This window comes from Eriocheir sinensis, chromosome 7 (genome assembly GCF_024679095.1).
Source record: "Eriocheir sinensis breed Jianghai 21 chromosome 7, ASM2467909v1, whole genome shotgun sequence".
NCBI classification, from domain to species: Eukaryota; Metazoa; Arthropoda; class Malacostraca; order Decapoda; family Varunidae; genus Eriocheir; species Eriocheir sinensis.
Genome location: NC_066515.1, coordinates 25,382,351 through 25,403,872, shown reverse-complemented (window position 1 = coordinate 25,403,872; position 21,522 = coordinate 25,382,351). Strand labels below are relative to the sequence as shown.

The 21,522-nt window shown below is 41.9% G+C and overlaps 2 protein-coding genes and 1 long non-coding RNA gene across 4 annotated transcripts in view; all 3 read right to left on the bottom strand.

Moving 5' to 3' along the window:
• Positions 1–1,855: 1,855 nt before the first annotated feature.
• Positions 1,856–7,686, bottom strand: LOC126991683 (angiotensin-converting enzyme-like). Its single transcript, XM_050850399.1, has 10 exons — positions 7,560–7,686; positions 6,987–7,123; positions 6,662–6,808; positions 6,151–6,320; positions 4,915–5,039; positions 4,257–4,503; positions 3,491–3,589; positions 3,194–3,334; positions 2,616–2,788; positions 1,856–1,914 (listed from the first exon to the last, which is right to left on the bottom strand). The coding sequence occupies exons 1-10, from the start codon at positions 7,684–7,686 to the stop codon at positions 1,856–1,858; spliced, it is 1,425 nt and encodes a 474-aa protein (XP_050706356.1).
• Positions 7,687–8,257: 571 nt separating this feature from the next.
• On the bottom strand, positions 8,258–10,477 carry LOC126991607 (uncharacterized). The gene is made up of 4 exons (XR_007745696.1): positions 10,361–10,477; positions 9,771–9,934; positions 8,682–8,846; positions 8,258–8,452 (listed from the first exon to the last, which is right to left on the bottom strand). It is a non-coding gene; the product is annotated as an uncharacterized LOC126991607 (long non-coding RNA).
• A 2,872-nt stretch (positions 10,478–13,349) lies between these two features.
• The window catches only part of LOC126995159 (transient receptor potential cation channel subfamily A member 1-like), a 32,532-nt gene continuing 24,359 nt past the window's right edge, over positions 13,350–21,522 (bottom strand). The window contains exons 21-26 of one of the 2 annotated variants that reach the window (XR_007750049.1): positions 20,474–20,627; positions 19,645–19,766; positions 18,864–19,032; positions 18,191–18,321; positions 17,080–17,557; positions 13,350–16,920 (exon numbers count right to left, since the gene is read on the bottom strand). Coding sequence is in view for 1 of the 2 variants with exons in the window: in XM_050854446.1 (XP_050710403.1) it covers positions 17,411–17,557; positions 18,191–18,321; positions 18,864–19,032; positions 19,645–19,766; positions 20,474–20,627 (723 nt within the window). In the remaining variant the exon portion in view is untranslated. Of the gene's footprint in view, positions 17,558–18,190; positions 18,322–18,863; positions 19,033–19,644; positions 19,767–20,473; positions 20,628–21,522 lie in introns of both variants that reach the window. The other variant, XM_050854446.1, reaches the window with a different exon arrangement.

Sequence of the window (21,522 nt, the reverse complement as noted above, 5' to 3'; positions counted from 1 at the left end):
CGCTCATGAGTCCCCTAAAAGCATCACAAACACGGATAATGGAGAATAAAACCCAAAATATGAGAGTCCGCCACACCTTCGCATTTACGGGAACGAGGAAAATGAGAGAGTGCTTCACCTAGTCGACTCTTGCATAAGGAAAAGGGACGAAAGAGAAGAGGTTACCAAATATGAGATAAGAGAATGGTAGAAAAAGGAGTGATGAGGAAAGAAAATTATAAAAAATGAAAGAAACGAGGAATATGAAAGTATGGCTTGTGAACTCTTGCATAAGGAAAAGGGACGAAAGACAAGTGGTACCAAATATGAGATGAGAGAATGGTAGAAAAATAAGAGTGATGAGGAAAGAAAACTAGAAAAAAATGAAAGAAACGAGGAAAATGAAAGTATGGCTTGTGAACTCTTGCATAAGGAAAAGGGACAAAAGAGAAGAGGTTACCAAATATGAGATAAGAGAATGGTAGAAAAATGAGTGATGAGGTAAGAAAACTATAAAAATTAAAGAAATGAGGAAAATGAAAGTATGGCTTGTGAACTCTTGCATCAGAGAAAGGGACGAAAGAGGGAAAAAGTACAAATATGAAAGAAACAGAGGCAGAGTAGTACAGAAAACGAGAGACGAAGAAATAAATGATGCCAAAATGAAGGAAAAGGCGAGGAAAGTATGATACGAAATGAGAAAGGAGGGGAATGAAAGTACGGCTTGTGAACTCTTGCATCAGAAAAAGGGACGAAAGGAAGAAACGGTAAATAAATAGAGAAACGAGGGAGGAATGGAACAAAAATGAAAGAAATAAGAAAAGAATGACCAAAAAAGAAGAATGGCAGAGAAGAGGAAATTGAAAGGACCAATCACCTCTTGCATAAGGAAAAGGGACGAAAGGAAGAAACGGTAAATAAATAGAGAAACGAGGGAGGAATGGAACAAAAATGAAAGAAATAAGAAAAAGAATGACCAAAAAAGAAGAATGGCAGAAAAGAGGAAATTGAAAGCACCAATCAACTCTTGCATAAGGAAAAGGGACGAAAGGAAGAAACGGTAAATAAATAGAGAAACGAGGGAGGAATGGAACAAAAAATGAAAGAAATAAGCAAAGAATGACCAAAAAAGAAAGAATGGCAGAAAAGGGGAAATTGAAAGCACTAGTCAACTCTTGCATAAGGAAAACGGACGAAAAACATATAAATAACGAAAAAAACCCTACTTAGCTGAACTTTTCCTACTACAAACACTTGCTAAACTTTGATTGTAAGCTCTCACAAGTACGTTACCAAGTTACTGTTAGCGATGACGTAGACTAATGAAATAAATACTGAGACGAAGGGATAATCATCGTTCATCTGGAGACAACATGAGTACGTTCCACTAATTAACGTACAACTTAAATTAGAACTATAACGAAAGAATTTGACGTTATTACTACAACTATTATTACGTATTATAATTTATCTTTTATTATTATCTATTATTTTTGTGTTAGTAATGAAACCTGAAATTATTGAAGCATTGAACTCCTTCCCTCACGCTCTCTCTCTCTTTTTTTTTAAGCAATAGACGAAATAATAAACTTTGAGGATGAGAATATTATAATGTAAATAGGCTAATATATATGTATCTCTCTCTCTCTCTATGTGTGTGTTGTTTCTGTGAGATGGAATATTCTGTAACTTACTTTAACTATAAATATTAATGTTATCTTAGTAATTATGGTTCGGTTATCCCTCCTCAGAGCACAAGGTGAGTTATATACAAGGAAAGAACAGACCGAGAAAGATGAGATATGAGGTACGAAGTTTTTAATATAAGGAGAGTATGAAGTGAGGTATAAGGGAGGGTATAAGGTATGAGGGTGCCTTAGGTGAGGTTGCAGTTCGTGGCTCTAAACGGCTTCTTATAGAGACAATATTCGCCATCTGGAAAATAGTAATAAAACCTAAAATAATTAAGCATTGAACCCCTTCTCTCACGCTCTTTTTTTTTTTAACAATAGACGAAATAATAAACATCTGAAAAAAAGAAGAAAAAAAAGAAAAAAATGTTGTCTGTTTGTCTTTTTCTTTTTCTTTCTTTCTCTTCATTTTTTTCTCTTTTCTCTCCACTACATGATTTTTCCTCTTTCTCCTCCTCCTCCTCCTCCTCCTCTTCCTCCTTTTTCTCTCCATTCACATATATCGTTTCCTCCATTTTCTCTCCCGTAACTCTTCTCCTCCTCCTTACCTCCCTACCTGTTATCTCCCTCTCTCCTCCTCCTTTTCCTCCCCCTCTTCCTCCTTTTTCTCTCCATTCACACATATTCTTTCCTCCATTTTCTCTCCAGTAACTCTTCTCCTCCTCCTCCTCCTCCTCCTCCTCTTCCTCCTCCTCTTCCCTTTCCTCCCACACATATATTTCCTCTTGCTATCTCCTCTTCTCTCTCTCTCTCTCTCTCTCTCTCTCTCTCTCTCTCTCTCTCTCTCTCTCTCTCTCTCTCTCTCTCTCTCTCTCTCTCTCTCTCTCTCTCTCTCTCTTATTCACACTTCCTTTCCCCTCCTTTCTACTCCCTCACACACTTGCTATCTCCTCCTCCTCCTCCTCCTCCTCCACCTCCTCCTCCTCCTCCTCCTCCTCTCCTCACCTGCCCGCCAGCCGACAAACTCTCCCCTCCTCTTGTTCTGCTCCGTCAGCCACTCCTCCAGCGGCCTGTAGTACTCGCGCATTGCTCCAGCGTTCAGTTTAGTCTCCCGCCCCTGTGTCAGAACCTCCAGGTCCTCCTCCCAGGGTACCGAGGCCCCCAGCTGCATCATGGACCTGGGGGGGGGGGGGGGTGATGGTGAATGATGATAGTGTATTGGAAAGTGATGTGATTCTTTTCCTCCTCTTCCTCCTCCTCTTCGTCTTCTTCCTCCTCCTCCTCCTCGTCGCCTTTTTCTTCTTCCTCCTCCTCCTCTTCGCCTTGTTCTTCCTCCTCCTCCTCCTCCTGTTCGTCTTCCTCCTCCTCCTCCTCTTCGCCTTTTTCTTCTTCCTCCTTCTCCTCTTCCCCTTCCTCCTCCTCCTCCTCCTCCTAAGGTACAGAAATATAAGTACCGAGGAAAATGAAAGAACTTCCGGTCAACTCTTGCAACAGGAAAAGGGACGAAAGAGAAACGCTATACTACTACTACTACTACTACCACTACTACTACTACTACTACAACAACCACCACCACTACCCACCTCAGCGCGTCACCCGCCTTGGTTGACTGGTAGAAATCGCACTGGTGGAGTTGTGTACCGTTGTCCCTAGGTTCGAACTCCCCAGCCGCCATGCACAGCTCCTGGTACACCTGGAACTGAAGAACGAAGGCCACAAAATACCTGCAGAAGGGACGAAACAGGTGTGAGAGAGAGAGAGAGAGAGAGAGAGAGAGAGAGAGAGAGAGAGAGAGAGAGAGAGAGAGAGAGAGAGAGTAATCAACATGTATTTTTCAGACTAGGTCAATTCTAAGGTCAAACGAGGTCACGTGAGGTCACCTGGTGTACGAGAGGTCAGCAGCCACTTGGAACTTCGCGCCGGGGTCAAAGTCCCTCTCCGTCCTGACCTCCGGCGGCTTGACCCCCTGCACATTCACTCTGGAGAAGAGGAGGAAGAAGAAGGAGGATTAGATATGAGGGAGAAGGAAAATAAAGGGAGAAAGGGAGGGAAGAGGAGAAAGAGGAGAAGAAGAAAGGGAATAGGAGGAATGGAAGTAAATACATAAACAAATAGATAGATAAATAGATAGATGGATTAAAGAATGGTTGAAAAATGAGAGATGTGAGGAGAGAAAACTATAAAAAATGAAAATATGGCTTCTGAACTCTTGCATTAGGGAAAGGGACGAAGCTCTCTAATGGTAAAAAACAAACAAGTAAATACATGAGATAAAAGAATGGTAGAAAAATGAAAGTGAAGAGGAAAGAAAACTATAAAAAATGAAAGTATGGCTTGTGAACTCTTGCATTAGGAAATGGGACGAACCTCTCTGATGGTAAAAAACAAACAACTAAGTAAACACATAAACAGATAGATAGATAAACAGACAGATGAATAAATAAATAGATATAGACAGATCAGGACACCTCTCCTCCCGAAACAGACCTCTCTTTCCGCCACCTCTTTTGATTCTTTTTATAGGAGCAGCGAGTAGCGGGCTTTTTTTTTATTATTAATGTTTCCTTTTTTTTGTGCCCTTGAGCTGTCTCCTTTGTTGTAAAAAAAAAAAAAAAGATAGATACATAGGCAGATAGATAAACTGACCTCAGATCCCACCATGCGCAGTTCCAGTCTTCACGTGGGATGGACCCGTTGAGCACCCCATCCCGCCACTGGTCCAGGACTCTCGCGTAGGGCATGAAGGGCAGTTGGCGGAGGGCGAGGTGCATTAGGGTGTTGAGCTGGGAGGCCGAGGATGTGCCCTGCCCCGCCGCAAGGAGTCCTATCCGCCGAAGGTATTTTTGGGAGGCCACGCTGAGTCCTACGGCTAATCCTATGGCCTCTTGGAATCCTGTAGGAGTAGAGGATATGTGTGTGTTTGTGTGTGTGTTTGTGTAGGAATGGGTTATATAAGACAGTATGGAGGAAAATAACACACACACACACACACACACACACACACACGCACGTACATACAAACTTCCTTTTTTCCTCCTTATTTTCCTCATGTTGTCTTCGTTCCTCCTTTATTTTCCTCTCTCTCTCTCTCTCTCTCTCTCTCTCTCTCTCTCTCTCTCTCTCTCTCTCTCTCTCTCTCTCTCTCTCTCTCTCTCTCTCTCTCTCTCTTCACTCCTATCTCCACTTATCTTTCTTTTTTTCTCTTCTTCCATCCTTCTCTTATACCTCCTCCTCTCCCCTCCTTCCTTCCTCTCCTTGTCACCCCCCTCACTCACCTGGCACTCACTAATCACCCGCCCCTCACCTGGGTTCGGCCCCCTCCGGTACAGGTAGGGCAGGTGTCTGTACTGCTGGAAGTATTGCAAGTGGGCCATCTCGTGGTGCGCCGAAACCAGGTCGTCTTGGGTTATCTTCGTGCACTGCTTAACCCTGGGGGAGTGTGGTGGGGGTAAGGGTGGGTGGGGGTGGGGGGGGGAGGAAAGGAGAAAAAACGAAGATATATTAAACTATTTTTAAAGAGCCAAATGAAAACTGTGGAGAAATAACATGAAACAGAGGTAGACAAGCTCTTTTCTTTTCCTTTTTCCTTGCTTTCCCTTTTATAGACAATGGTCGTAGAGAAAAGGAAAGAAAAACAAAGAAATCACCCCAGAGTCAAGAGGAAAACTGTAGAGAAATAACATGAAACAGAGGAAGAAAAGCTTTTTTCTTTTCTTTCTTCCTTTTTTATCCCTTTATAGACAATGGTCGAAGAAAAAAGGAAAGCAAAACAAGGAAATCACTCTATGCTTCCATTTCTAAAGACTCAGAGAAGGAAAACCCCGAAAAAACATGCTATTCTTATGTTCTAACTCCTAATCTTTATTCCTGTTCTTCTTCCTGGTCCAGTTACTATTTTTCTTTCTATTCTATGTACTTATGTGACTCTTTCTAAGACTCTAATACTCTATACTCTAAAGAAAACCCCAAAGAAAACATGCTATTCTTATGTTCTAACTCCTAATCTTTATTCCTGTTCTTCTTCCTGGTCCAGTTACTATTTTTCTTTCTATTCTATGTACTTATGTGATGATTTTTAATACTCTATACTTTAAAGAAAACCCCAAAGAAAACATCCTATTCTTATGTTCTAACTCCTAATCTTTATTCCTGTTCTTATTCCTGGTCAAATTTTCACTTTTCTTTCTATTTCACTGTTCTTATGCGACTATTTTTAATACTCTAATGTTTTGATGTTCTATTTCTCCCTTCTTAACGTCTATATCATCAAAGAAAACACATTATATCTTATGCTCATCTTCTTAACACCCTAAAGTTATTATGCTCAATTTTCCCTTATATTAACGTGTAAATCTCTCTTTTGGCAACTCTTTAATTTTATCTTTTATGGGAGCGGCGAGTAGCGAGCTTTTTTTTTTTTTAGTACTCTTTTTTTTGCCCTTGAGCCGTGTCCTTTGATGTAAAAAAGAGAAAAGATCGTCAAAGAAACAAATCAGACAGTCTTCCTCTTCCTCCTCCTCCTCCTCCTCCTGGCCATTACCTAAAGTCCCTGCCGTCACAGAAGTCCCAGGAGGAGGTGCGGCAGTCTACGGGCGTGTCTTTGGGGTCTTCAAGGACGGAGGAGCGCCAGAATGATGCCGGGGCGCTCTCGAGTCCTAGGGAGGCGAAGAACCCGTCTGCCACTTCGAAGATCCTACGAGGTGTGTATCCCTGAGGAGGAGGAGGAGGAGGGAGAAAGGAAGGAAGTGATGAAGAAAATGAAAAACAAGATGAAAAGTTGTAGAGAAAAGAAACGAAATTGAGAAGAAAATAAAGAAAGAATAAGAAGAATAAGAAGAAAAAACAGGAGGGGAAGAAAAAAGGAGGAAGAGGAGAAAACAGAAAAAAAGAATAGGAGGAAAAGTGAGAAAGAGAGAAAAAAGAACAAATTAATAAGAAAAAAAATATACAACAAAATCAACCCCCCCCCCACCCCTCAGCCCTCCCCCTACCCTCCCCCCTCCCCTTCCCCCCCCTCACCACTCCCCCCTCCCCGCCCCCCCCCCCCTCACCTGTCTCTTCATTTCGTTGGTCACGTCCACAAGGGGCACGTCAGGGAAGGGCAGCAGGTAGGGGAGAGGCCAGGCCTGCCCCCAGAGGTCACCTAGCAAGTGGGCAGGTAAGGGCCCCCGCTCACGCACCAGGTGGGCTCCATACGCCTGGGGGAAGATTTACATAGATTTACATAGAAATAAAAGGGAGGAGAGGTGAGCTAAGAGATCGTTAATGTTTAGAAAGTGAGAGATTTACAGAGTTTTACATGGAGAGAGGGAGGACAGATGAGGTTAGAGAAAGTTTAGGTTTAGAGAGGAAGGAAGACGAAGTTTGTTTACGCACATCCCTCAGCTTCCTCCTGACGTAGGCGTGCAGCTGGCGGTACAGGGGCTCCAGCTGCGTCCACGCCTCCGACAGCTGCTCCCTGAAGACACTCCCGCCGTACTCCACCAGGTTGAGGTCACCCTTGTTGTCGAAGTCTGAGGACGAGGGAACAGGAGAAAATCAGCTGTCTGAAGAAGGGAAGGAAAAGTAAGAGTATCGAAGCGTTTGAAAAGTGTTTCAGTCTATGAAAGAAAAAAAGTAAGGGTTTCGAAGTGTTTGAAAAGTGTTAAGTCCGTGGAAGAAAAAGTAGAGGGAAAAGAAGAAAGGAAGAAAGTGATGAAGAAAATGAAAAACAAGATGAAAAATTGTCGAAAAAAGGAACGAAATTGAGAAGAAAATTAAGAAGTAGAAAATAATGAAAAGAAAAAGCATGAAGGGAAGAAAAGGGGGGAGAGAGGTATTCAAAAAGTACCAAAAAGTGTTAAAAGAATGTTAGATGTTACATTTCGCACGAGTAAAAACTATGGAGGCCTAAAACGAAATCACAAACACGAGAAAAAAAAAACCACAACCTTGACCCCCCCCCCTTACTGTTGGTTCTGGCGGCCTGGTTGGCGAGGGTGACGAAGCCGGCGTAGGAGTTCCTCATGGTCCTCGTGTTCTCCCGCCACGCCCGCCACAAGTGTGCTAGCTCCTCGGGGGCCCGCCTCGCTGACATGATCTCGTTGATGCCTGAAGGAAAAGGAGGAGGAGGAGGAAGAAAAAGAGAAGAAAGAAGGTTATTCGAGTCATATATGCAAATTATCTTCACTTTCTATCACAAAACAAGAGAAACAAACGAAAATCAAAAAAAAAAAAAAAAAAAACAATGAGAGAGAGAGAGAGAGAGAGACAGACAGACAAGTAGAACGTCCCCCTTAAGAGAAAAAGGAAGGTTATTTGAATCATACATGCAAATTATGTTCACTTTCTATCACAAACAAAGAAAAAACAAACAAAAAACAAAACAAAAAACAACCCAGAAAAAAACAATGAGAGAGAAAGAGAAAGAGAGACAGACAGATATAGATGAAAGAAGGTTATTCGAATCATACATGCAAATTATCTTCACTTTCTACCACAAACAAAGAAAAAACAAACAAAAAAACAAAACAAAAAACAACCCAGCAAAAAACAAAACAATGACAGAGAGAAAGAGAAAGAGAGACAGACACAGGTAGAACGACCCCCTTAAGAGATGAAAGAAGGTTATTCGAATCATACATGCAAATTATCATCACTTTCTATCACAAACAAAAAACAGAACAAAAAACAACCCAGAAAACAAAACAATGACAGAGAGAAAGAGAGACAGACAGACAGACATATATAACGACCCTCTTAATACCTTTATGTGGAGTGAGGCCGCAGCGGTAGGGTCGACGAAGGGTACAGATGGTGGAGCTTGAGTAAATGTGCGTCATGTCACTTAACACGCGTTGGTACTGCCTCGCGCCGCCACCAGAGGGCAGGAAGGACGTCGTGAATAGGGGAGAGAAAGAGAAAGAGAGGTAACTGACTGACCGACTGACTGACTGAACGACTGGAGTTAGAGGGAGAGAGTCTTAATCCTAATATTCTTGACCCTAATACTCTTAATCCTACTAATATTTGATGCTCTTACTCCTGATCCCATACAGCAGCACTTAACACTCCCTGATCCTTTATACTCACGGAGGTCATGGATGGCGAGGGGAGTTCAGCGAGGCCCAAGAAGCTTAACGCCTTGATCTTCTGCTTCAACTGCTCGTCGCTAATCAGGTGGTCCATAGCTTGCCACCTGCTAGCCTGCTGCCGAGCGCCCTCCTGCAGTCTCTTGAAGCTCTCCTGCTCGCTGACCTGATGTGGAAGTAGCAGAAGTGGTAGCAGTAGGAGGAGGAAGAGTGGAAGAGTGGGAGGAGGAGAGAGAAGAAGGAGGAGGAGGAGGAGGAGGGAAGTTGGGGTAGATTCATTCCTTTCTTCCTTTTTCTCCTTCATTCTTTGTTTTCCTTTCGTGGTTCTCTCTCTCCCTACTCTTATTTCCTCTACCTCCCTTCGTACCCCTATCCCATTCTTCTCTCCCTTAATAATGCCAACTTTCCACATTCTTTCATCTCTTCTTCCGTCTGGTGTCCTTCTTTTCTTTATCCCCTCTTTCCGTTCCTTTCCTCTTACTTTCATTCTTTCCTTTGCCTCATTATCTTCCATCCCCCCTTCTTCTGTCTGTCCCATAATCATATCACCTCTAAAACCATCGATCTATACTACTCTTATAACTTTACATCACTCCTTTCGTCTCCCTCACAATTATTTCTCTTTTAAAATCCCTTACCTTTAATTTCTTCACAGTCTTCCGCGTCCCACACAATCATTCAACTTCTAAAACCCTTATTTCTCTTTCCCTTATAACTTTCCGCCACTCCTTTCGTCTCTCTCATAATTATTTCGCTTCTAAAACCCTTCAAATCTCCCTCCCTCACAGTCTTCCGTCTTTCATATACAATCATTCAACTTCCTAAGCTCTCTATATCTTCTTCCTCGACTTCTTTCTCTTCCCTCACTCAACAATCTTCTAAAACCCTTCATTTCTCCTTCCCTTACAGTCTTCCGTCTTTCATATGCAATCAATCAACTTCCTAAACTCTCTATTTTTCCAATTCCCTCGACTTCTTTCTCCCATCATTTCTCCTTCCCCCTTAACTTTCCATCCCTCCGTCTGTCTCCCACGATCACTGCATTCCCAAAAACCCTCCACTTCTCATTTCCCTTCCTTCCTGCACTCACCATTTGGGACTTGTGCAGCATGGTGATGTTGGTTTCGTAGGTCCACGCGGCAAGCATCGTTCTCCTACACTGCCTCGCCAGCTCCGTCTCCTGATCCTCGATGAACTGCCGAGCTGAAGCCTCCACCACGCCCGGGCCCACCACCAGTATCTCGTCACCTGTGCCTGGAGGTGGTGAGGGTGGTGTTGAGTGGTGTTGAAGTGGTGCGTATTGTTGTGGTTAATGTTTTTGTTGTTATTTGAAATTGGTGTTATTAGTGATTTCAATGCTACTACCACTACTACTACTACTACTACTACTATTACTACTACTTTTTCACCATTACTTTCAAAACTACCACTCCTATTCGTTTCCCTAATATCACCTCTACTACTACTACTACTACTACTACTACTACTGCTACGACTACTAGTACTACTACTACTACTACTACTACTACTACTACTACTGCTACGACTACTACTACTACTACTACTACTACTACTACTACGACTACTACTACTACTACTACTACTACTACTACTACTACTACTACTACTGCTACGACTACTACTACTACTACTACTACTACTACTACTACTACTACTTACCATATTCAAGACACAGAAGTAGAGTTAACGCCCACACCACCGCCACCACCACTCTTTCCATGGTGATGAATTTGGTAATGAACTGGCTGGCGTTGATCAAGTGGTGGTGAGGCTGTGGTGGTGGATATAGTTGTGGAGCAGGTGGAGCAAGTGGATGCCGACTCCTTGCACTCTCCTCCTCCTCAGTCTCCACCCTATCACATCCCTTCCCCTCCACCTGTTAAAATTTGCTCCTCCTCCTTCTCCTTCCCCTCCTCTTTCTCCTCCTCCTCCTTCAACTACATCTTTCCACCTCCGCCTCCATTCTCTCCTTCCTAATCCACCTCCTCCTCCTCCTCCTCCTCCTCCTCCTCCTCCTTCTCCTCCTCCTCCAGCATCACAAACGCCCGTTGCACCTCCTCTCCAGGACAATCACCCCTCCTCCTCCTCCTTCTTCTTCTTCTTTTTCTTCTTCTCCTCCTCCTCCTCTCCACGCATGCGCCTCTCCCAAGCAAAAAAAGAAAATTAAAAAGTAAAGAGGCGGAAAATGTTACCCCCCCACACACACACACACAAACACACGGACACACACACACACACAGACACACACACACACACACACACACACACACACACACACACACCTCTCATTCACCTTCTCATTTCTCCCTCACGACAATATTTCAACATATATTTTTTTTTTACCATAAGTTAAGGAGATCGTCTAATATGATTTTTCCGTAAGAGGAGAAAATTGGATCTATGTAAATTTTCCACGTCCAAGAAAACTAAAAAAATAATCATAAAAAAGGAATTACGAGCATGAGAGAGAGAGAGAGAGAGAGAGAGAGAGAGAGAGAGAGATCTATATTACGCAATGCCCAAATATGCAAAATTAGCGTGAAAGTAAGGTACTAATGTAAGTCAAGTGGAGATGATAATACCCCGTGGGAAGGGCGGCCGCGGGTATCGAACGTGGGGTGTGATATTAGAGCGAGAGATAGAGATAGAGAAAGAGAAGGGGAGGAGATAAAAGAAAAAAATGGAAATGGGTATAAAAAAGAGAGAGAGAGAGAGAGAGAGAGACTCTCTCTCTCTCTCTCACTCTCTCTCACCTCCTACGCCCACTCGACCTACACCAACCCCCAAAAAAGGCGAGGGGGGGAGGGGGGGGTACAGGAGGGGTGGCAAGGAAGATTGATCTAACTTTTCCTAATATTTTTTTCCCCTCACTCCGTACGGCCGCGTGACCTTCACCTACCCCCCAAAAAGGCGTGGGCGGGCGGGGGGGGGGGGGGGGGGTAACGTGGGCGGGGGTGCGGGGCGGGGCGGGGCGGGGCGCGGGGCCGATCAATGTCCGTTCCTTGGTATTTATTTTTTTTCCTTTATATTTTTTTCGTATTTTTATGATTTTTTTTTTTTTTATATTCTTTTCCTCGTTTTGTAATTTTAGGGTCAGTGGGGGAAGTCATGGAAAAGGGAGCGTAGCGTGACACAGCAAAGCACAGAAAATGAGAAAGGGAGAGCAAATGGGAGGAAATAAACGGAAAAGAGGAAGAGAAGGGAACAGAAGGGAGAGTAGCGTTATACAGCCAGGCACAGAAAATGGAAGAAAGGGAGAGTAAGGGGAAGGATATAAACAGAGGAAGAGAAGGGAACAGAAGGGAGCGTATACCGTGACATAGCAAGGCACATAAAATGAGAAAGGGAGAGTAAGCGAAGGATATAAAGAGAAGAGGAAGACAAGGAAACATAAGGGAGGGTAACGTTATACAGCAAGGCACAGAAAATGGGAAAGGGAGAGTAAGGGTAGGAAATAAACAGAGAGGAAGAGAAGGGAACAGAAGGGAGGGTAACGTTATACAGCAAGGCACAGAAAATGGGAAAGGGAGAGTAAGGGTAGGAAATAAACAGAGAGGAAGAGAAGGGAACAGAAGGGAGGGTAACGTTATACAGCAAGGCACAGAAAATGGGAAAGGGAGAGTAAGGGTAGGAAATAAACAGAGAGGAAGAGAAGGGAACAGAAGGGAGGGTAACGTTATACAGCAAGGCACAGAAAATGGGAAAGGGAGAGTAAGGGTAGGAAATAAACAGAGAGGAAGAGAAGGGAACAGAAGGGAGGGTAACGTTATAGCAAGAGCAGAAGTGACGCAGGCAGGGAGAGGCCGAGGCGTAGGTGTATGTAGGAGGCGGCGGAGGTTGTTCACCGCCTCACAACAGGACGCAAAAGGTGTCACCCACGCAGGGCAGCGGTGCGTGCGGGTCCTCTTATTTGGCAGGCAACGATCATCGCCATCATATTACTAACTCTAGTACCGTTAATTCGGCAGACGGGCTTGATTGAATTTATACTTTTCAACGGGACACGCTTTTGATGTCTTCCTTTATTTATCTATTTTATTTATTGATTGATTGATTGTATTTTAGGCCTATATTTATTTATTTACTTATTTATTGTGTGTGTGTGTGTGAGGACTTACTATAATACGGTTCGAGGCAAATTTAGGAATGGCTAATTATTAGTGTTGCCTGTTGCGCTCAAGTGAATGTTTTTATATGTAATTTTAATGTTTTTTTTCTGTTTTTAGTTTGTCTTTTGTGTCTTGTTAAGCGTTACGGTTAATGACAGAGGGTAAAGAACGAGATAAAAAAATAAATAAAGAAAAAAAGAAGCGTTGGCTGTACATGTTTTATAAGTTGTTTTTCTTTGTAATCTTTTTCCCGTTTTGTTAATTTTAGTTTTTGTTTGTTTGATGATTTATTAAAGTTATTAGTACGGTTCATATCACACACACACACACACACACACACACACACACACACACACACACACACACGCACATACACACACACAATAAAATACTACCACTACTACTACTACTACTACTACTACTACTACTGCGATACCTACGTATACTCACTTCCCATTTACCTTTTGAAGTCTTGTAGTTTCTTAAGAGTAAATATTGGTGGTAAAATAACACAAGTAATTTACATGGTTGTGGCAAATTATTATTTTTTTTAAAGACAAACTTAAGTATCACATATGCAAACGGAAAAGACGACTAGCTATATCAAACTTATTCTTACTTAACAATTAGATAGATAAGTGCTTTGGTATTTTTTGTTCAACTTATATATATTTCTGATCATGACTTACGTGGATGAACAGAGCCAACGTTGCCAGATAATCGTACTCTGAGCATCGATTTTACCGGTTTCTGACCCATAACTATTGCCAAGAAACACAAATAATTAACCATTTTAACGATAACTCTATTAAAAACTAGTTAAAGGGGTGGAAGAGACGGTTTGAGGGTTGGAAATCGGCAAATATGAAAGCCTAAGCACGACCATCTGGCAACGTTGAACAGAGCACTAAACGATGGCTTAATCAGGAGGTTACTTATATATGGACTTGACATGTTGGCTTATATACTGACTTAACACGTTGTAAATTGATGTCTTAACCCGGTAGCTGCGGGGATCATGTTTCTTAAAGGCCCCTCTAAGCGAATTGATGAGAAAAAAATATCTCTCACGCAAACCATTTTATAATATATATCAACGTATTTGTGATCAGTTTATGCGTCATCTATTTTTGGGGGTTTATATCATGGGAGGAATTTGTCCCGTCGCTGCTATCGGGTTAGTGAATAGTTCCCCACGACTTGGATTACTGTCTGGCGCGATCATAATGAGATAAATATGGTGGTTACATTGTAGTTTTATGGCACATTGGTGAAGGCGTAGAACAGTGACTTATATGGTGACTTAATTAAGGCTATCGATAATGGTTTTATGTTCGTGGAATACTACACTTAGAAATATATTATGTATGGATTAATATTTTTCTCTTATGCGCTTATTCAGAAAACTGGCCTCACATCTCTTTCAAACGTCCGGGATATCCAGGAGAAACGCGGGTTCGAATCCTGGCCGCCACACAGCTGGGATTTTTCAGTCACTGCCGATAGGCCTAAGACTACCCACATGCTGCCCTGAAGACCACCTATCAACCCGGACTCTAGATAACCTCTCCAAAAAGAGGCTCAAAGATGAGTTCCGGGGGCCAGTACGAGCCAAAACAAGATGGCGCCACTATGAACACTCGCCTGCGCCACAACGGGGTGGGCCGACCATCAGGCCCCACCAGTGATAAGGCCTAACGGCGCAATAGGCGGCGGCGTAAAAAACAAACAAACAAACAAACACTATCATTATCACTCCTAGAAACACTTCCAGTTAGGTAGAAAATATTATTATTGTCCATATCATTAAAATTTGGTAATGTTATCTACTCTCTGACTATTAAAGACACTAGAAGGCTTCATTTACTATGTACTAAATTTATGTTTTCTATAGATTCACGACTTACAAACTAACGGCAATCTGGTATTTCCTTATTTGTGACTGTAAATACCAAACTCCATTCAATTGTATCAACTAGAGACCAGTATCATGGGTCAGTCTAGTCTCTCAAGGAAAATAAATAGTACACAATTGACCATTACGATAGACCATTACAATACATATCACTACTATATCAACTAGAGACCAGTATCATGGGTCAGTCTAGTCTCTCAAGGAAAAGAAATAGTACACAATTGACCATTACGATACATATCACTACTATATCAACTAGAGACCAGTATCATGGGTTAGTTTAGTCTCTCAAGGAAAAGAAATAGTACACAATTGACTATTACGATACATATCACTACTATATCAACTAGAGACCAGTATCATGGGTCAGTCTAGTCTCTCAGGGAAAAGAAATAGTACACAATTGACCATTACGATACATATCACTACTATATCAACTACTATATCACTACTATATCAACAATAAATACTACTATGCTGGGGTGACACTACAAGTTTCATATATATTTTGGGGTCTGTGGGTCTGGGGGTCTTCAAACTCCTCTTGGTAACTCAGAACTCCTTTTCGTAACTCCTGATCCTCTTAAACAGACTCAGAATCTCTTTACCAATACGTAACTCCATTTGGCATCACAGTTTAATTTCTCTCTCTCCTATTACAAACATTTACGAGGTGTCTACAATTTGGACACATTACCCATTAATACTACTATGATGACACATTTACATAGATACTACAATGACTAGAATATCATGAGGGTGCAATAGAGACAATGCCTGACTGCTTGTTCCATTATCTGAGTTTCCTGAATTTCAAAACATAAATGATCGAACTCTTATTTGGATACGTCATCGAGAGGTCTAGATTTTTCACTTCTCTCAAGGGGTAGTTTTCCCCTTAGATGACGTCAGTATCTAAAGAGTAGCTCCCTAAAAATGAATGGTCTATATATAGTCACTGCCGACCTTAGGAACATAGCATCATAAAGTTATACCGCATAATAGATGGGTTAGAATATCAAACACGTCGCTAATAAATTCAGTAACAAGACTTAATGAATCCTACAGAGAATGAGATTTAATTAGAATAGTATCAGTTTCTTCAGCAGTCTTACTGAGTTTAGTATAATGCTTTTATCGCTAACTAAAATAACAAGTAACCTATAAAAATTGACAAAAAAAGAATATCAGCCCAGCCCATTCTTCAGGATTAGAATATCAAACACGTTGCAAAGAAATTCAGGAACACAACTTAACCCGGTAGCAGCGGGGACCATGTTTCTTAAAGGTCCCTCTAAGCGAGAAAAATGAGAAAAAATCATCACTCACACAAACCATTTCATAATATATATCAACGCATTTGTGATCAGTTTATGTATCACCTATTTTCGGGGGGTTAAATCATGGCACAAATTTGGCCCGTCGCTGGTGCCAGGTTAATGGATCCTACAGAGAGCGAGATTTGATTAGACTAGTATCAGTTTCTACAGTAAATGAGATCAGGTTAGACTAGCAATACATGAGCTCCCACAATATATGAGACAAGTGGAGACTAGTATCAGTTTCTACAGTAAATGAGATCAGGTTAGACTAGGAATACATGAGCTCCCACAATATATGAGACAAGTGGAGACTAGTATCAGCTTCTACAGTAAATGAGATGAGACTAGTATCAGTTTCTGCAGCAGTGAGATCAGGTTAGACTACCAATACATGATCTCCCACAATAAATGAGACAAGAGGAGACTAGTATCAGCTTCTACAGTAAATGAGATCAGGTTAGACTAGACAGTTTCTACAGTAAATGAGATGAGACTAGTATCAGTTTCTGCAGCGGTGAGATCAGGTGAGACTATCATTAATCAGTTTCTACAATGACATGCATAATGGTAGTAATGACAGCCCTATAATACACAACAGGTGAGGTTAGTATGGTGTTAATAGAGTTAACAGAGCGATTAGCACACTCACTTCACTTCTTCCTGGTGACTTGCGACTTCCTGGGTGACTGAAGACCTGAGTTAGTGATTAGTAACTTGAATGCTCTTGTAACTTCTTAAACTCTTCTTCGTGACTTCAAACTCCTCTTGGTAACTCAGAACTCCTTTAGATAACTTCTGATCCTCTTATTTTTCCTCCTGGTGACTTGCGACTTCTTGGGCTACTGAAGACCTGACTTGGTGATTCTTGGTGACCTGAATGCTCTTGTAACTTCTTAAACTCTTCTTCGTGACTTCAAACTCCTCTTGGTAACTCAGAACTCCTTTAGATAACTTTTGATCCTCTTATTTTTCCTCCTGGTGACTTGCGACTTCCTGGGCTACTGAAGACCTGGCTTGGTGATTCTTGGTGACCTGAATGCTCTTGTAACTTCTTAAACTCTTCTTCGTGACTTCAAACTCCTCTTGGTAACTCAGAACTCCTTTAGATAACTCCTGATCCTCTTAAACCGACTCAGAATCTCTTTAACAACATGTGATTCCTTTTGGCAACAGTGTGCTTGGTCTCTCTCTCTCTCTCTCGCACTCTCTCTCTCTAACAGGTCCTTTTTGGGGTCTGTGCGACTTCAAACTCTTCTTGATAACTCAGAACTCCTTTTCGTAATTCCTGATCCTCTTAAACAGACCCAGAACCTCTTTAACAATACGTAACTCCATTTAGCATCACAGTTTAGTTTTTCTCTCCTCACAGATCCTTTTTGGGTGCTGGGGGTCTCCTGGCAATGGCGGATGATGGATGAAACCGCCTGGAGATGGAGGTCGGCGCCCGGATGATCTCCTCCAAGGACACACCCTCGTCACACTCATCCGCCTCACTCCGTATTTCCATTTTCTGTGAGCATGGATGAGAATGGTGGATGAGTTGACAGGTGGGTGAGTAGGTAAAGAAAATGTGATAAAAAACCTGTCTATGTATTCATCCATTTATAGTCACCCACTCATCCACCCACCCACACATACAGGGATTAACAGGAGTTAGTAGAATCGAGGTTATCAGGATCAAGTATTAGAGTTAACCCCTTGACTCGGATTTCCTACAAGAAGACATCACAAAGCTACAGGAATGGAGCAAAAAGTGGCTGCTATAATTCAATGAAGAAAAATGTAAAGTCCTGCACCTTGGGAGGGGATATCCAGCACACCAATACCACATGGGAAACATTGCACTATCCACAACAGAGGCAGAGAAAGACCTGGGAGTGTATGTTACCAGGCTACCAGTGAAGGGATATCCAGCACACCAATACCACATGGGAAACACTGCACAATCCACAACAGAGGCAGAGAAAGACCTGGGAGTGTATGTTACCAGGCTACCAGTGAAGGGATATCCAGCGCACCAATACCACATGGGAAACACTGCACAATCCACCACAGAGGCAGAGAAAGACCTGGGAGTATATGTTACCAGGCTACCAGTGAAGGTGAAATCCATGCCAATCGCAGCGGACGGGTTGAAACAAACCTGCATGATTAGACGAAGGAGTTTAGTCTGTTGGTCGAGTACTGATGACATATTCTTCAGTTGCTTCCCTTGCTGTTCCATTTCCTCCCACAGGTATTCCTCCGCACTCATGCACTCCTGCGCCTCACACTCTGCACGGAAACAGGAAAGGTGATTGAATGCTTCTCTGGCTGCTAAAATACACCTTCAGGGGTGGATAAAAATGCAAGATGAAGGTGGTTATGGAGAGGACGAGAGAGTGATGTTGTATGTAGAGTATTAAGGGAGAGTTAGAGAGGGATAGGAGAAAGTGATATGAAAGGTGTATATATAGAAAATAAGTACAGTATCATGAAAATTAAGAAAAGAATGAGAAATAAGAAAGAAAATGAGAAAAAATGAGAAAAAAACACACAAAAAAGACAAAAAATAAGAGAAATAAGAAATAAATAAGGAATAAGAAAAGAAAATAGGAAATAAGAAGGAAAATAAGAAAAAAAAACAAATAAGAAAACAAAGAGAAGTAAGAAATATGAAAGAAAAAAGAAAGAAAAGAAGAAAAAGAAAAAAATACAAATAAGAAATAAAAAGAATAATAATAAGAAACAAGGAAAATAAATAAGTATAAGAAATACGAAAATAAGAAATAATAATAAAAAGAAAATAACCATGAAAACCCAGAACAGACACCCACCCAGGCCTCGGCGGTCATTCATGGGGCAGGCGAAGTTGAGAGCGCTGAGGACCCGATGGAAGAACTTGGGGCCGCCGATGGAGTTTGGGTAGACGAGGACCTCCGTTTTGTTGACCCGCCTAATCAGCACCTCCGGCAACTTGTTCTCCAGCTCCGTGTGCATCTCAACCTAGTGGCGGAGGAGTGACGGAGAGAGGAGATAGGCGGATTGACAGATAGATGGATATTTTGACAAACTAACCCCTTGGCAGTGGATTTCCTACAAGAAGACTTCACCAAGCTACAGGAATGGAACAAAAAGTGGCTGCTATAATTCACTGAAGAAAACTGCAATCCAGCATACCAGTACCACATGGGAAACACTCCACTATCCACCACAGAGGCTGAGAAAGACCTGGGAGTGTATGTTACCAGGCTACCAGTGAAGGCAAAATCCGTGCCAATCGCAGCGGACGGGTTAATTAATGTCTTGAAGCTTATCCGAAGAACCTAAACAATCTCAGATACATATAAGACAGAAGAAATAGTCAGTTATCAATCGCAGCGGACGGGTTAATGCCTTGAAGCTTATCCGAAGAACCTAAACAATCTCAGATACATATAAGACAGAAGAAATAGTCAGTTATCAATCGCAGCGGACCGGTTAAGACTCTCTACTGTTGTTCCTCTCTATGCTGTCCAAATCCCTTATGCAAGAGTTAACCAGCATCTTCTTTCTTTCATCCCTTTCCCTGGTAAACTTAAACAAAACACGGTAACGCAAGAATCGTCACTATAGTACCTGCATTGCGATCCTCTTGAGCTGGGCGTTCTTCTTCACACTCTCAATGTCACCGACCGCCAGACCGATGAGGAGGTTCATGAGGAGGATGGGCATCAGGATCATGAAGACAAGAAGAAGCGCTGCTGAGGAGGAAGACGAGGGAGGAGGGAAAACAAGGAGGACGGCAAAAAAAGTGATTGACGTAAGTTGAGTAAAGTTGACAAAAGAAAATAGAGAGGATGTATTAGTGGAATTTATAGATGAAATGAATGAAAAACGGGGAAAAATAATGAATGCATAAAAATGATTGATGTAAGTTGAATAAAGTTAACGAAATAAAAAAAAGAGGATGTGTTAGTGGAATTTATAGATGAAATGAATGAAAATGAAAAAAAAAATAATGAAAGTAAGAATTGATTGACGTAAGTTGAATAAAGTTAACGAAATAAAATAAGGAGAATATATTAGTGGAATTTAGAGATGAAAGACAGGACAAAAGATTAGAAGCAAAGAATTCACACAAAAAAAAGATAGAGAGAAAAGCGACAGAAAGGAAAAAAGAAGAAGAAGAAGAAGAAGAAGAAGAAGGAAGAATGAATTAAAGAAAGAAGCATAGAGAAACGGCATTAAGAATCACCAACAGAAAGGAAACAAGGAAGAAGAAGAAAGAAAGGGAGACAAAAGCAAAAGAAAACGGCATTAATAATCATCACAGTCACCCCTGAAAAAATCCACAAACACGCCATAGAAAAACCGACACACTAAACTATTCCCACACATACACAACACGAAGCAATTATAAAAGAGTAACAGTGTATATATATCACGTGTCTATGTGTGTGTGTACCGAAGGTGGTCACAGGGAAGAGTAAAAGGTCCCCTCTGGTGCTCTGGCCGAAGAACGGGTACACGAAGATATTAAGGAAGTCCACCTCTCCAAGCATCATAGAAAACGTGTGCATCACCGACATGGGGAGCGTGGTGAAGGACAGATGACCGCCCTGCAATGGTAGACAAAAACGTAATCTTAGGCCATGAAGTAGAAAGGAAGGGGAGTAAATAAAACATGGAAATACATATGGTTGTGTTACTAAATATTTCGTGGCCCAAGTACATATATTTGACAAGGCTTTCGTAGGAGTTTTGGGTATTTCCAGGAGTAGTTTTGTGACCCTGGTGGTAGTTTGACCCTTCCTCTGTACCGTGAACCTAAGAACACATATTTGACAAGGCTTTCGTAGGACTTGTGGGCATTTCTAGGAGTAGTTTCGTGACCCCGGTGGCAATTTGACCCTTCTTCTGTGCCGTGAACCTAAAAGCACATATTTGACAAGGCTTTCGTAGGTGTTGTGGGCATTTCCAGATGTAGTTTTATGACCCTGGTGGTAGTCTGACCCTTCTTCTGTATCGTGAACCTAAGAACACATATTTGACAAGGCTTTCGTAGGTGTTTTGGGTATTTCCAGGGGTAGTTTTATGACCTTGGTGGTAGTTTGACCCTTCTTCTGTACCATGAAACTAAGAAACACATTTTCGACAAGGCTTTCGTAGGTGTTGTGGGCATTTCCAGGGGTAGTTTTATGACCTTGGTGGTAGTTTGACCCTTCTTCTGTACCATGAAACTAAGAAACACATTTTCGACAAAGCTTTCGTAGGTGTTTTGGGTATTTCCAGGAGTAGTTTTGTGACCCTGGTGGTATTCTGACCCTTCTTCTGTGTCGTGAAACTAAAAACACATATTTGACAAGGCTTTCTAAAGGTGTTGTGGGAATTTCTAGGAGTAGTTTTGTTACCCAGGTGGTAGTTTGTTCTGTATTGTGAAACTAAAAACACCAATTTGACAAGGCTTTCGTAGGAGCTTTGGGCATTTCCAGGAGTAGTTTTATGACCCCGGAG

Coding starts and splice junctions, on each gene's coding strand:
- LOC126991683 (XM_050850399.1), bottom strand. CDS start 7,686: ATGTCAGCGAGGCGGGCCCCCGAGGAGCTAGCACACTTGTGGCGGGCG. Junction 7,124..7,559: donor CCAGGCCGCCAGAACCAACA/GTAAGGGGGGGG, acceptor CCTCGTCCTCAG/ACTTCGACAACAAGGGTGAC. Junction 6,809..6,986: donor TCAGGAGGAAGCTGAGGGAT/GTGCGTAAACAA, acceptor ATCTTCCCCCAG/GCGTATGGAGCCCACCTGGT.